Genomic DNA, 15,586 nt, shown 5'->3' with positions numbered 1-15,586 from the left:
TGTTGTTATAATAATTATAATTATTATTATTACTGAATATGAAGAGTGAGGGAGAAGAAGGAAATAACGATAAATTCCAGATTTCTAACTTGAGCAACTAAACATGAGGTGGTATTTTCCCACAGAATGGACACTGAAGAAATAGCAGAATTGAGTGAGAAGTTGGCAAATTCAGATTTTTATTAAAACTATTTCTTAGAGTAGTTTTAAGTTCACAGCAAAATTGAAGGGATGATACACAAATTTCCCATATACCCCTGCCCCCAGTCATGCACAGCCTCCCTCGTTATCAACATTCCCCACCAGAGTGGTACATTTGTTGTAGCCAATGAACCTAATTGAGACACATCATTAACACCCAAAGTCCACAGTTTACAAGTTCAATTTTTGATAAGCTGAATGAGAAGTGTCTGTGGAACTGCCAGAAGTCTAGCAGGCTGTGGGAGGTAAAAGTCTGTAGTTCATGAGAGAGTTCTGGGATGGAGATACAGACCTGGGAGTCCCTGCACAGGGTAATTCCAACTATGGGCATGGACAAGCTTGCCAAGTCAAGTGTATAAGGAGAAGCACAGTGACTCAACACTATTCAAGGTTCTCTCTCACTTCTCTTTAGCTAGTCTGTTAGTTACTGCTAGGTTTACCCCAAAACTTAGTGACTTAAAATAGTAAGTATTATCTCACAGTTTCTGTGGGTCATCAATCTGGGCCATTTAGCTGAGTGCCTCTGCCTCAAAGTCTCTCCCAAAGCTGTAGTCAAGGTGGCAGCCAGGGCTGCAGGCATTTCATGGCATATAATACTACAAGGTTCATTAAAAAAAAGAAAAAGAAAAACCCAGCAGATCCTACTTGTGGTCACACTCTGTAACTTCCAAGGCTAGGTTAGAAGAGCAGTTTCTGTCAGTCTCTCTTTTGGGATACTCACCTTCAAAACCCAGCTGCCATGCTGTGTGGAAGCTCAGGCCACATGGAGAGGCTATGGAAAGGTATTCCAGCTGATAGTTCCCACAGAGGTCCCAGTTGTCAGCCACAACATGTCAGATGTCAGTATGGAAGGCTGGGAATCTCAGGGTATATCTAGTCCTGGTACATGGTTTTCACCAGTTCTTCTTTCAACTCTATCACTTATCTTCAAGAGTCTTTTTTTTTTTTTCTTTTAAGATTTTATTTATTTATTTGACAGAGAGAGAGAGAGACAGCGAGAGAGGAAACACAAGCAGGGGGAGTGGGAGAGGGAGAAGCAGGCTCCCCACCGAGCAGGGAACCCGATGCGGGGCTCGATCCCAGGACCCTGGGATCGTGACCTGAGCCAAAGGCAGATGCTTAACGACTGAGCCACCCAGGTGCCCCTCATCTTCAAGAGTCTTAAGAGGACTATCAGGAGTACGATCCTAGTAAGAATGGATATACAGGAAGCTTAATTCTTACTATCACCAAAAGGCAAGACATCTTTATACCTCTCTGCTAACTAGTTGTAAGAGGTGGTGGTTTGTAGTGAAAACACTGAACTTGACATAAAAAGGAAGGAATTTAATTTCTAGCTGAGTACTAGTAATGTAGCCAGCAGCAAATCATTTACTTTCTCTGATCTTCAGTTTTCTTATCTGTACAGTGGGCATAATAACAGCCACCCTGCCTACTTACAGAATTATTATAAAGATCAAAGGAGCTAACGGGTGAGAAAAGCATTCTTTTGAAAAGTAAAACACTATGCATTCGTGAGACCTATTATGCCTTACTATTACTCGTTGGGATTTATATAGGAGGCAAAGGGGCAAATCCTGCCCTTCTTTAAATTCTTAGTGATATGCCTTTTTGCTCTGACATACATTTGCTTAAATGCCTCCTCTGAGCCTGTCACTGTAATAGGTGAAGAACTCTTTGTCATAGCTAAGATCCCCTTTCTTCAGTTATAAACTTGAATAAAATGTTTTGCCATTAGACAAGCACTTTTTACAAAGACACTATGAAAACTATGTCAAGTTGATACGAAATTATTATACAGGTTTTAGCCAATTTTCTCTCTGCATGATTTGGGGGAGTCCATTTCCGAACAAAGCACTGGCTGCTTTACTAAACAGCCAACCACATGTAGCTGTCCCATGGAACCTTGAAACTCTCCATTTCTCATATCAGATTGTTAGCTGCTCTCAAAGCTCCTCCCGAATTCTCCATCTTGGAGAAATGAGCCAGCATCCACTCAATCACTTAGCCTGGGAATCATCCTTGACTTCTCTCTCTTCATCCATCCTCATTAGCATTTTCACCACCTTCTTTCTCTCAGTCTGAGGATTTTACCTTTGTAATAGCTCCAGCCTCTTCTGTTTCCGTTCTCACTGCCACTCTCTCACCTACACTGTGGCAACAACTTCCTAATACTCTCCCTGCTCAGAGTGCCCCCCTCCAGTCTCGCTACCAACAAACGAATCCTAGATAAAAAACAAAAACAAAAAATCTAACACTCCTCTCTTCAGCAGACAGAAATACAGCTACTCCACATGTCCAGTCATCCAGCCTCAACAGTGCTACAGCATAGGTATGATCATGCCCATTTCACAGGCAAGAAAATTTGGCCTAGAAACTGACTGACTTGAATTCCAGTAGGTCTCTCAAGGCTAAACTCTCGCTCTTCAGTTAATGCCTCAGGCTTTCCATCTGTAAAACTGGATCAATAATAAATTTCTCATATAATTGGCATAAAGAGGAAATGAAGAAATAATGCCGGTAAAGGGCCTGGAACAGTGCCTGGCACGGAACACTCGGTCACCTTTACCAATTATTTCCTGATGGAAGTTTTCATTGCTCTGATTACTTCGCTCTTCAGTGCCCAACAAAGAAATAAAGCACGGGTTCCAAATCTGATGGACTAATTCTTTCCTTTCAGCGCTCCAAGTCCTCCCTGACATAGCCAACTCTTCACCCAGAGTTCATTACCTCTTTGGGCTCGTTTGCCCGCCTGAGACGCGGGGATACGCGGCTGCCGCACTGGAGCAGCGTCAGGACCTAGACTGATGGCGGAGGCACGGCCGTTAAGCTGGGATGTGGACAGGCCGGGCTGAGGCCCGCGCAGGCTAGAAGAGCCCTGAACCCATTAGACCTCCGACCTCTAGATGAGCGCGGTCTTTGATTCCTGTCCAAGGCTCAGGCCTCTGTTTCCTCTTTTGTAGAAAGGCACATTCCTTGTGCCTCCTCTCTCACAGGGTTGCTGTGACGACCCAGCAGTAGGATGTCGGAGAGAAAAGTTCAGTTATCTCAAGCGCGGAGCCTTAGAAACGGCGAGGAGAAGGGGCCCGGAGAGAGGAGTCACGTGACCAACGCGGCCAGGTCCGGTCAAGCCTCCGGGGGCTCGCCCCCAAACGACTCGTCTCTATGGTGGATGGGGCTCAAATTCCGGTGCGGACTAAGTTGCTCTTCCGGGGTGATTGCCACCGCTTCCGGGGCGGGGTGAGGCTTGCAGCTGGAGTCGCCGTGTTTCAGCTCCCTCCCGGCCTGTGTCTCCGCGCTCGCTGCTGCAATGAGCTTCCTCAAAAGTTTCCCGCCGCCCGGCTCGGCTGAGGGGCTCCGGCAGCAGCAGCCGGAGACCGAGGCTGTGCTGAACGGCAAGGGCCTCGGCACCGGCACACTTTACATCGCTGAGAGGTAAGCAGGGCTCCTGTTTGCCAGTGCCGGCTTCCTGCGCGCCGCCTTCGTCCCGCCGGCGCGGGCTGAGTGGCGGGCCGGGGGCGAGACCGCGGTCTCGGGGGCTGCTGCAGGCTGAGCGCGCGTGCTCCGGGTCGCCTCGGGGAGGCTTCTGCCGGGGCGAAGACTCGATTGTTGTGGTGTCCTCTCCTCCCGAGTCTTCCTCTTTCTCTTCTTCACGCGGAGTTCTCTCATTGATTATGCTTTTTACCTGCCTGTTTTCCCGACGTCTGGTGCGTGCGTCGCTCTTTACTCAAGGTTTCGTTTTAAGGTTTTGAGTTTCCAGCCCCTGAGAATCATCGATGTGCCTCTCTTTCCTGTAAAAAGGTGCGGGAGGTGTTGCCCTGGGCAAAATATGTAAGTTTAGAGCGGACTGTGGAGCATTTTAAAAGTTTGGTTAAGAAGTATGGCTTTTCTTCTGTAGGTGTGGATGGGGAGAGGAACATCCTCAACCCCACGCAAGCCGAGGTCATATCCAGAGGGACGAGACTCCCATTTCTCGTTTCCCATTTCTGACTCCCATTTCCATTCCTAGAAGGAGTCGCCCTTTTATTTGGCCGCCTGAAGCGCTGTACTTTTACAGTAAGACAGACGTGTCTCAAATATCGTAGTTGTAGGACTGAGGTCCCTATTTCCTTGACACATGGTTCCAGTCATCATCAAGCCCACAATGACACACCGAATCCTTCCCTTCCTTGAAATTTGTCTGACTGCTTTTGTCTACAGTCAGGGAAATTTCTTTCCTTTTAAGAGCCCATGTGATTCCATTGGACCCACACAGAATATCCGGGATGATCTCCCCATTCTGTTGTTAACTGATTAGTGACCTTAACTGCATATACAGGTTTTCTCTTGCCATGTGACAATATATTCACAGGCTTGACACGGGGGAGGGAGGGTTTGAAGGTCCCGGGGGAGGCAAATTTTTGCCTACCACAGAGGGCACAAAAAAAATGTAAAGAACCCTTTGTTTGAGGGAAATCTAAACATTGAGCAAAGCTTAGGCTTTTGACCAATGACTGAGATAGGAAATACAGATGGGAGGAAAAGCACGTTGGGGGTGAGGTGCAGATAATGAGTTTGGTCTGGACATATGTGATTAATTGGACACAAGAGTGTGTATCTTGGAAGAGTGGAATTAAAGATAGAGATTAGGAAATCATTAGTATAAAGGTTAGCATATACTCATGGGGGATAGGTTAGATACCCCAGAAGAGAAGAGGACCAAGGCATATCTACAGTAAGAGGTAGGTTATGGAAGAAGAGACTTGAGAACAGACAGGAGGGAGAAGGAGTCAAAATCTGAAAAGCATCTGTTGGGTAATGACAAGGAGATCTTTAATGATTTTGGGAGAGCAATTTCTTCTAAGTGGTGGAGAGTGCAGCACAGATAGATTGTTAGTCCCTACACCATCCCTTTTTCTCCATGGCTTTTCTATATATTGACTCTTTCTAAAATATAACTACTGTTTGGGGAAGGAAGACAAGGCCCTATGTTTGTCTTTTCATTTTGAAAAACTTCAAACCTAAAGAAAAATCTCAAGTGTTGTTAATTAATACACACAAAGATTCATCAGTTGTTAACATTTTACCACAGTTATCTTTTTTCTGAGCTGTTTGAGAGTTGCAGACATGTCCCTTCATCCATAAATACTTTAGCAAAAATCTCCCAAGAACAAGGACATTGTCCTGTATAATCATAATACAGTTATCACACTGAAGAAATACAAACTCCTTGTAAGGTCTTATATGTTTAAAAAAAAATTTCGTATCAACTTTTCACTGAGAAATCTCTTACCTTCTTTAAGAAAATATTTTTGTAAAATATACATACAAAAAGGAATATACATTATATATGGATGATTTAAAGAATTATAATTAAACCAACCCTTGTATGTCCACCATCTAGGTTAAGAATAGAATATTATGGGGCACCTGGGTGGCTCAGTCGTTAAGCGTCTGCCTTCGGCGCAGGTCATGATCCCAGGGTCCTGGGATCGAGCCCCGTATCGGGCTCCCTGCTCCGTGGGAAGCCTGCTTCTCCCTCTCCCACTCCCCCTGCTTGTGTTCCCGCTCTCGCTGTCTCTCTCTCTCTGTCAAATAAATAAATAAAATCTTTAAAAAAAAAAAAAAGAATAGAATATTATGAGTACCATGGACAGCTATATTCATCACCCTTTACTCTTTGTTAGCATTACATCCTTGGTCTCTTTCCACTTTTCTTTCCCCCAAGCATTTCCAGGTCTTGATAGAATCAAGGCCTCAACAAACTAGGAAGGTTTCCTAGAGGATATGACAAATGAGTATTAACAGCCAGGTGAATGAGGTGGGGCTGAGGGGAAACATTCTGTTTAGAAGAGACAGGATGCTCAGAGGCAAGGGTGAGAAACAATATTTAGTTTGTGCCAGAATATATAATACACCATATTCATCTGAGGGAATGAGGGGAAAAGAGTGGAAAAATAATAAAGCTGGAAAAGGAGAGAGCTATGCTCCATGAGTTTGGCTTATTGCCCAAAGGCTTTGAGAAAATTATTTTAGGATTTTAGGCAAAGAGAGATAGGGTCTGATTTAATTTAGGTGGTTTCTCAGATGTGTGTTGAGAGATACAGAACTCTCAGGCTTATTTTCAAAGTTGAGTTTTCACAGGAAGTTGACTTTGTTACTCAGGTAAGGAACGGATCAGAGGCATGAATCATTCAAAATAGCTCATGTGAAATGGATAAAGAGGGTAATTAAATTATATCTTAAGCCAAAGTTAATTTTAAACCAAATAATTAAGCCAGCTCAAATTCAAAACTTCTTTTCTCTTTCTATCCTGTTTTTCACCTCATGCCAGGAATAAGGTATAATGATCATACTTGTTCAAAAGCATTAGAAATTAGCAAAACGTTCCTTTGTATTACTGTCTAATTGTTTTTCCCTTTTGTGACTCATGGCTTCTTTGGGTTGGGTATAGTTAATTAGATATTTTGGTTTGGGAGGGCTTTTCTTCTAGAATATGTGAAAAATGAATAAGAACATAGCAATCAGAGTAAATGTTGCTTTTGAGTGGAACTTGCTTCTGTTCTGTAGAGTGCATATCCATGTCCATGTATAAGGAACTACAGAGCAATTATTATGTGCTTTTTAAAGACCATAGGGGCGCGTTGGTGGCTCAGTTGGTTAAGCGCCAGACTCTTGATTTGATTTCGGCTTAGGTCACGATCTTGGGGTTATGAGATCGAGCCTGATCGAGCTCAGCAGGGAGTCTGCTGGGGATTCTCTTTCTCCCCGCCCCCCCCAGGTGTCTCAGATAAATAAATAAATCCTTAAAAAAAATAAAGACCATAATTTGATAGGCACTGAGTCCATTTTATATTTCATTTTTTCCATCTTCTAATTGAGTCATTAAAGTTTTGTGGCTCTGGATATTTGAAATCATTTTGGACACCCAAATTTGGGCTATTACTTTCTGAGTTGTGATGATGCTGGGGCATTTTTGAGATGAGAAAAGGGAGTTTATTTGCTTAAAATAATAGAGTTTTAGTAAAGGACTAGCAATATTTCTTGGATATGTGAGGACTATTTCATTTCCACATTAAGAAAGCAGTGGACAGGAAAGGCACATATAGCACACACAATCTAATTACAATAATAAAATCTATTTCTATGGAACTAATGGGATGAATCATTCTGGAAAATCATTTCTAGAGCTTTTACCTCTAAGCTTTTAAGATTTATCACTTTAAGCCTCCCAGGTTTTCTTTTTCTGTTTTTAATAAACATGTTGAAGGGAAATCCTTGCAAATGACAGTGCATCTTTTCTTGTTTTTGCTTTCTTCAGTGTACAAGTCATTGCATTTTAGTATATTTACAGAGTTGTACACATTTTCACCACAATCTAATTCTGCCTTTGCTTTTGATAAGTGAGGGTCATATATTATATACACTTAATTGTGTTCTCAGACATGAATTTCCTTTAGGGGGACTGAGGTGTCAAGTTCAACCTCCCCTTACATTGAATGTGAATGATCTCAGACTGCTGGGCTGCCATTTTTCTTACCCAAGAGAGTCCTAGGTTCATTATTGTATTTGTTTTTGCTTGGTTAGAAATGAGACAACCAGGCTGGTTAAAATTGTATAAAAAGTAGAATGATATGGGGGTGTTATTACATTAATTTCTTTTTTTTAATAAAAGTTTATTGAGATAATTCACGTAGTATACAATTCAGTGGTCATTAGTCTATTCACAGAGCTGTGCAACCATCACAATTGATTTTAGAATATATTTTTTTAAAGATTTTATTTTATTTATTTGAGAGCGAGAGAGCACAAGAGGGGGTAGGTCAGAGGGAGAAGCAGACTCCCCACTGAGCAGGGAGCCCGATGCGGGACTCGATCCCGGGACTCCGGGATTATGACCTGAGCCGAAGGCAGTCGCTTAACCAACTGAGCCACCCAGGCACCCTAGAATATTTTCATCACCCCAAAAGAAACCGGCACGCATTAGCAGTCAATCTCTATTTCTCTCCAGCCCTATGCAGCCGCTATATTGCATTAACTTTTATCCCATTAACATTTTTTTGTGTGTGGTCTCTTAAGGATCTTTTTGCTACTTTTTTTTTCCTGCTAAGTGGTGCAGTTCCAGATGGGTGAAGTATTGCCAAAAAATTAGCCAGCCTTTAATCAAAACTCAACATACTGATTTTGGTGATATGTTTCCTTTATTATACCAATAAAATATTTGCATTTGGCCACTTTTGAAGGAAAACTAGACTTTTATTTGTGGCTTTCTTTTAAAGCTGCAGAATAAGTGAAAGGCTCATAAAGTCTTTCAATGGGATAAATATTGTCTAACTTGTGGTAAGTATGATTACAGCCATTTCATGTGTATGTCATTTAATGTAGGACTTGTGGAGAAATTAGTGACTCCCAAGCATCTATTGCATACTTACATGCTGAGCACTAATGCTAGTGGTTTTGAAGAATGTGAAATAAAGGAATATGACAGGTTCTGTCAAGTAGCTCATATTCTGTCAGGGTACATATGAGATTCATCACCACAGAGTTAAGTGCTAAATGGCCTATTACTGCACATAAGTGCAGTTCAGAAAAAGAAGAGATTATTATGGACTGGAGTAATTGGAGGAAGGGCTCAAGGAGGAGCGGGGACTTAACCAGTTGAGGAATTGCAAAAGCAAGGCACCTGAAGACATTCCAAATAAGAACCAGCATGGAAGGCATGGAAACACATGTGACTTTAAAAAAAAAAAAAAATTGGATTTCAAATTTTTTTGAATTTTTAGCTAGAGGAGAAGAGAACAGAATCAAGAAAGTCATTTGCTGCTGCTGAATTTTATTATTTTAGGAATATTTCTAAACACTAAGCTTGAATTTATTCACATGCGTAAAAGTGTCCAAGCTGAACCTTTATAAACTTTAGGATTAAATTAGGATTTAATTTCTTAAAATAATCTACTTTACACATGTTTTTCAGCCGCCTGTCTTGGTTAGATGGCTCTGGATTAGGATTCTCACTGGAATACCCCACGATTAGCTTGCATGCAGTGTCCAGGGACCTAAATGCCTATCCACGAGAGCATTTGTATGTTATGGTGAATGCCAAATTTGGAGGTATGTATGGTGTAATTTAATCTTGAGCTTCCTTTGGTGGAATATTAAATATCATATATTTAAAAAGCAGTCTTTGATCATAAAGTAATATTCAAGCCATTGACCTCTTTTGGATAACGGTTTATTAAGCAAAATTTCAACTCAGTAAAATAATTTGGACACTGCTTTTTACTTTCTATATATATTTGCACTTAGAATTATTCAGTTATTGTGGATTTATATTTCTACTTTTTCCTCTTGCATTGAATTGTTTATTCTTTTTGTAAAGGCATTTATATTTGGCACCCTTAGAAGCTTGGATCAGTATACTTTGTGCTTCCAAGAGTTTAGTGTAGAACCTGTTTTTTTGTTTCATTTTATTAGAAAAGTGGTTCTCAGTGGGGGACAGTGTTGTGTCCCTCCCCCTTTAGGCAATGACATTTCGATTGTCATGACTGGAAGGGGCATAGAGTGCTGCTGGCATCTAGTAGTTAGAGGCCAGAGATGCTACTTAACATCCCACAAGGCACAGGACAGCCTCCCACAATCAGGAATTACCCAGTCCAAATGTCAGTAGTGCCAAGGTTGAGAAACCCTGTGATACAAGATTCCCAAGTTTTTTGCTATTGAAATAATTTGAAAGATTCATAAAAATCTAGTGAAAGTGATAAAAGAAGGGGTAAGAAAGAGAAGAAAAATCCATCTTGGGGGTTGTTGACAATGGGTTGTAGGAATTCCAAATGAGAAATTAGGCACAAAATTAAAACTTGTGTTTAATTTTTGTAAGCGTGACTAGATGAGAAGTTTTTCCTATATTGTGTTAGTTTAATATGCTCAACTTTTGTAGAAATGCAGGACTTTGTGACTGAAAGGACAATTTGTTACACTTTTACTGAACTTGTGCTTTTAAAATAATGGGTTGCCTTTCTCTGAAATAGTGTGTAAGAGACAGTCCCATGAATTTACCTGTTAAGCTATTGCTCCTCCAATTTAGGATTTTTTTTTTTTTTTAAAGATTTTATTTATTTATTTGACAGAGAGAGACACAGCGAGAGAGGGAACACAGGCAGGGGGAGTGGGAGAGGGTGAAGCAGGCTTCCCGCCAAGCAGGGAGCCCGACGCGGGGCTCGATCCCAGGACCCTGGGATCATGACCTGAGCCGAAGGCAGACGCTTAACGACTGAGCCACCCAGGCGCCCCATCCAATTTAGGATTTTAATATGATTTCAGATATAAGATGACCACTTATAATTAGTGTGACATTAATTATCTAATAACTTTTAGGGCTTTTGGCAAGCCCTGTCTCATCAGCCCTGCCTGATTCAGCTATCTGAAAATATTTTTGTTATAAGATTTCGAACACTTGCCATTGGAAAAAGTGCAAAGATTTCTAATGAAATTTGAAAGAGAGGGTAAGGAAAAGAAAAAGCTGTTGACCTTGGGTTGTAGTAAGACTTTCCAAATGAGGAGGTATTGGGCACAAAGTTCACTTTCCAAGTAGGTGCAACTCTGATTTTTATAACCGAGATTATTATTATTTCATGTTTAGTTTAAGCCATTCATTCATAGAATTGCAAAGACTCAGAGGTGACCTTGCCAGTCATTTCCAAATCCTGGTGTGAAATGCCCATAGATAGTGGAGAGCATTAGCTTTGGGCAAAGGTGTATGTCAGGTGTATGTCAAAAAATTAGGTTAGAGAGGTAGGGCTTCAATAAAGCTAGCTAAAGAGAAAAACACATTGGATGAGACTGTCATTAACTTGGTAAGCAAGTTATTTTCGTCTCTCTGAGCCTCAGTTTCATCCAGAAAAATGAGGGGATTGTAGTAGTCTTTAGTTCTTAAACCTGGCTGCACAGTAGAAACACCTGGGGAGCTTGTTAAAAATGCAGATACCAGGGGGCGCCTGGGTGGCTCAGTCGTTGGGCGTCTGCCTTCGGCTCAGGTCATGATCCCAGGGTCCTGGGATCGAGCCCCGCATCGGGCTCCCTGCTCGGCAGGAAGCCCGCTTCTCCCTCTCCCACTCCCCCTGCTTGTGTTCTCTCTCTCGCTGTGTCTCTCTCTGTCAAATAAATAAATAAAATCTTTAAAAAAAAAAAAAAAAAATGCAGATACCAGGAGTCCCAAACTAGGCAGTAAGGATTCAGTAGGTTTGGGATAGCTATTTTAAGTGTTTGCTCTATATGATTATTTTCTTGAAATTAATGGGACTGTGATTAATCCTTTCTTACTAAGCTAAGTCAGACTTCACTTCTTACTAAAAAGTAGAATCCTCCTGGGTCACATTTATGTAGTACTTCTCCAATTCCGTTTATGTGGGATTCAACTCTTCTCATAAGTTACATGTGCTTGGATCCTGTTTTCCCAGCCTTTGTTCCTCTCATCCTGATTCTCCAAGCTTCAGATGTTTGTTTCTCTTTGGAACCTCCATAAACCTTATTAAAGTGGACTTTCAGCTTATAGTTGAGGATATTAGATTATTTTTAAAATAACTAAAAACTTACTCCCACTGTTGAAAATTTAGAAAGGTTTAGAGACTGAAAATAAGGCAGATACTCTGATCTAGCATGAGATAATGAGTGTTGGTCATGGTTGTGTTTTTTTCTTACTTGCAAAAATACTGTATTGCATTTATATTTCTTGCCTTAAGGTAGATTCCTGAGGTAAAAAACAGATTGTTATAATTGTTACTTCCGGGGAGAGGAACTAGAGTGGTAGGGACTTACTTTTTCCTTGGACTACATCTACACTCTTTCAATTATTTTTATACCAGCATGTATTACTTTTATAATATAAAAAGTGATGTTCATTCAGTTATAGAATAATAGTTCTAATATGATACCATTTTGTTTTTTAAAACACTGAAAAAGTTTGGTAATACCATAACGTATTCAGTTCAACTGTTCAGAGTTATTTTAGAATTCTCCAGTATTTTTGTATTATTTCACTTGTTTACAGAGGACAGTATAACAATGTAACCATATAACAGCAACAGGACAGAAAAAGTCCTATGAAATCTGTGATTTAAAATTGTTAATACTGGGCATTTAAAATTTTTTCCTTTTTTGCTTATCTGTATTTTTTCATTCTATATTCAGCTTGTATGACTTAGAGAAAAAAAAAAGCATTTAGATACCCCCTATAATTGATTCCTATGAGTAGAATTGCTGCTTTAAAGGTAGTACTTTTAAAGCTCTTAACATGTATTGTCAAATTGCTTTCCAGAAAGTGTATATCAATTTACACTTTCAGTAATAGTATAAGAATCTTTCTACCTTATTTTCATCTGCATGGAGAATTAAAATTTTTTTAAATGGTAACTTTAATATGCTAAACAACATTTAATTTATATTTTTATGTGTTTTTTTAATTTAAATTCAGTTTAGTTAACATATAGTGTATTATTAGTTTCAGGGGTAGAATTTAGTGATTCATTAGTTGCATATAACACCCTTAATTTATATTTTTAAGATTATTAGTTTGAACATGTTTTGAGAGTCTATTTAAGTATTTTGTTGACCTGGTTTTTAAATTTTTTATACTTCTTATTTTTTAAAGATTTTTTTTTTTAAGATTTTTTTTTTTTAAAGATTTTATTTATTTATTTGACAGAGACACAGCGAGAGAGGGAACACAAGCAGGGGGAGTGGGAGAGGGTGAAGCAGGCTTCCTGCTGAGCAGGGAGCCCTATGCGGGACCCGGTCCCAGGACCCTGAGATCATGACCTGAGCCGAAAGCAGACGCTTAATGACTGAGCCACCCAGGCACCCCTAAGATTTTATTTATTTATTTATTATTACTATTTTTTTCTATGTGTTTTCTTTTTATTTTTCTAGTAATTTATTTTTATTTGTATTTTGATACTTTTGGAAATAAACAACTGGTGCTTCCCCACAAATGGTCTGAGGAGCAATGCTCTAAAGTGGTGCTTTTCAACCCTGGTTGCACAGGACACTGACCTGGAGGAGTTTTTAAAGAAATCCCCACACCAGGGTTCATACCGCACATCAGTAATTTTTTCTCTTTTGACATTTTTTTTTATTATGTTAATCACCATACATTACATCATTAGTTTTAGATGTAGTGTTCCATGATTCATTGTTTGCGTATAACACCGAGTGCCCCATTTAGTACGTGCCCTCTTTAATACACATCACCAGGCTAACCCATCCCCCCACCCCACTCCCCTCTAGAACCCTCAGTTTGTTTCTCAGAGTCCATTGTCTCTCACGGTTCATCTCCCCCTCAGATTCCCCCCCCTTCGTTCTTCCCCTCCTGCTCTCTTCTTCTTTTTTTTTTTTTTAAACATATAATGTATTATTTGTTTCAGAGGTACGGGTCTGTGATTCAACAGTCTTATACAATTCACAGTGCTCTAAGATTTTATTTTTAAGTAATCACTGCACCCAAGGACTTGAATTTAGAACTCTAAGAGCAGGAGTCTCATTCTCTACTGACTGAGCCAGCCAGGCACCCCTAAAGATTTTTTTTATGTAATCTGTACATCCAGTGTGGGGCTCAAACTTAAAATCCCGAGATCAGGAGTCAGTGTCCTCTACCAGCTGAGTCAGCCAGGTGCCCCGACCTGGTTTTTTAAAATTATGGAATAATTCAAACATTGAAAAGTACAGAGAGTAATAAAAAATTTTCATTATTCATGATCTAGCATAAATTCTAACTTTTTTTCATAGTTACTCTGGTTTTTAAAGAAGTAAAACTGGGGGTGCCTGGGTAGCTCAGTCAGTTAAGTGTCCGACTCTTGATTTCTGCTCAGGTCATGATCTGAGGGTCCTCAGATCGAGCCGTGTGTCTGGCTCTGCGCTCAGCAGGGAGTCTGCTTGAGATTCTTTCTGTCCCTCTCCCTCTGTCCCTTCTCCCTGCTCGCTCGCTCTCTCTTTCTAAAACAAATAAATAAATAAATCTTTAAAAAAAACAAATAAGACTGTATCAGTACTGTTAATCCTTTTCGTACCTTTCCCATTTTGTTTCATATTTTATCTCCCAAGTTAAACATTATCCTAAAGGCGGTATGTGTCCTTCCCATCTAAACTTTTAGATTTTTACTGAATATGTATAAATCCATAAGCAATATAATGGTTTTGTTTTGTGTTAAACTTTTAATATGTAAGTGGTATTATTCATATATATTCTTTTTTTTTTTTTTTAAAGATTTTATTTATTTATTTGGCAGAGAGAGAGATAGCGAGAGCAGGAACACAAGCAGGGGTAGTGGGAGAGGGAGAAGCAGGCTTCCTGCTGAGCAGGGAGCCCGATGCAGGGCTCGATCCCAGGACCCTGGGATCACGACCTGAGCCGAAGGCAGACACCCAACGACTGAGCCACCCAGGCGCCCCTATTTATATATATTCTGCAATTAGTTTTTTCACTCAGTTACATTTTTTAATCTATGAGTTTTGATACATATAAATATTTGTTCCTTTTTAACTGCTGTCTATAAAACATAATATGATCGGGTTACAATACATGTTTCCTTTTTTTTAAATTAACATTAATTTTTAAATTTTTCGCGAGTACTTCAGTAAACATTTATGTATAAACTCCTTGTGTACATAATAAATACATAGATGAGAATTGCTGCATAGTAGAATATGCACACCTCCAGAATAGTTGTAGCAGTTCCTGCTTCCACTGTGCTAGTTCTCTTCATTGAAAATTTGTATTTTTTTCTTGCCTACAGACTTTGGTAATTTATCTGTTGGGTTTGCTAACTTTTATGGGCCTTAGTTTTCTCATCTGTAAATTATTGGTGATAAATCACATCAGCGGTTTACAAACTGCTACTGAACCCTTTGTTTCATGGTAAAAGGTAAGAGAGACAGATGACAGTGGAACTGTACTTGTTAGAGGCCTAACTGTTTGGGTTTCCTCACCCCCACCATGACTTTGAAGGGGGCTTGGAATCCCTAGGGCTCAGTGAAAGTCCACAGTCTTTTTTAGCTCTAAAATAACCATGTTCTTATAATTTGAAGTAAAAACTGTGTTGCAGTATTTAGATACATCAATAAGCATCCTTTATGAAATTATTTTAGGCTTCTTGTTTTCCAAAACAAAAAACATCATTTAAAAAGTTATTTTTATTCCCTTTCTAGAGGAATCAAAAGAATCTGTTGCTGAAGAAGAAGAAGAAGACAGTGATGATGATGTTGAACCTATTGCTGAATTCAGATTTGTGCCTAGTGATAAATCAGCATGTGAGTATTCTATAGAATTGATTCTTTTCCCTTTATGTACCAAGCATCCCACCCCCCATACACACACACACACACACACACACACACACACACACACACACACACA

At 39.9% G+C, this 15,586-nt stretch overlaps 1 protein-coding gene across 1 annotated transcript in view; it reads left to right on the top strand.

Moving 5' to 3' along the window:
• The first annotated feature begins 3,410 nt into the window (after positions 1-3,410).
• The window catches only part of CLNS1A (chloride nucleotide-sensitive channel 1A), a 29,911-nt gene continuing 17,735 nt past the window's right edge, over positions 3,411-15,586 (top strand). The window contains exons 1-3 of the mRNA XM_032427211.1: positions 3,411-3,636; positions 9,155-9,291; positions 15,379-15,480. Coding sequence (XP_032283102.1) covers positions 3,512-3,636; positions 9,155-9,291; positions 15,379-15,480 — 364 coding nt within the window. The 5' untranslated portion in view covers positions 3,411-3,511. The remainder of the gene's footprint in view (positions 3,637-9,154; positions 9,292-15,378; positions 15,481-15,586) is intronic.

This window comes from Phoca vitulina, unplaced genomic scaffold (assembly GCF_004348235.1).
Source record: "Phoca vitulina isolate PV1807 unplaced genomic scaffold, GSC_HSeal_1.0 scaffold36, whole genome shotgun sequence".
In the NCBI taxonomy this organism is placed as follows: Eukaryota; Metazoa; Chordata; class Mammalia; order Carnivora; family Phocidae; genus Phoca; species Phoca vitulina.
This window is presented reverse-complemented; position numbering and strand designations above follow the sequence as displayed.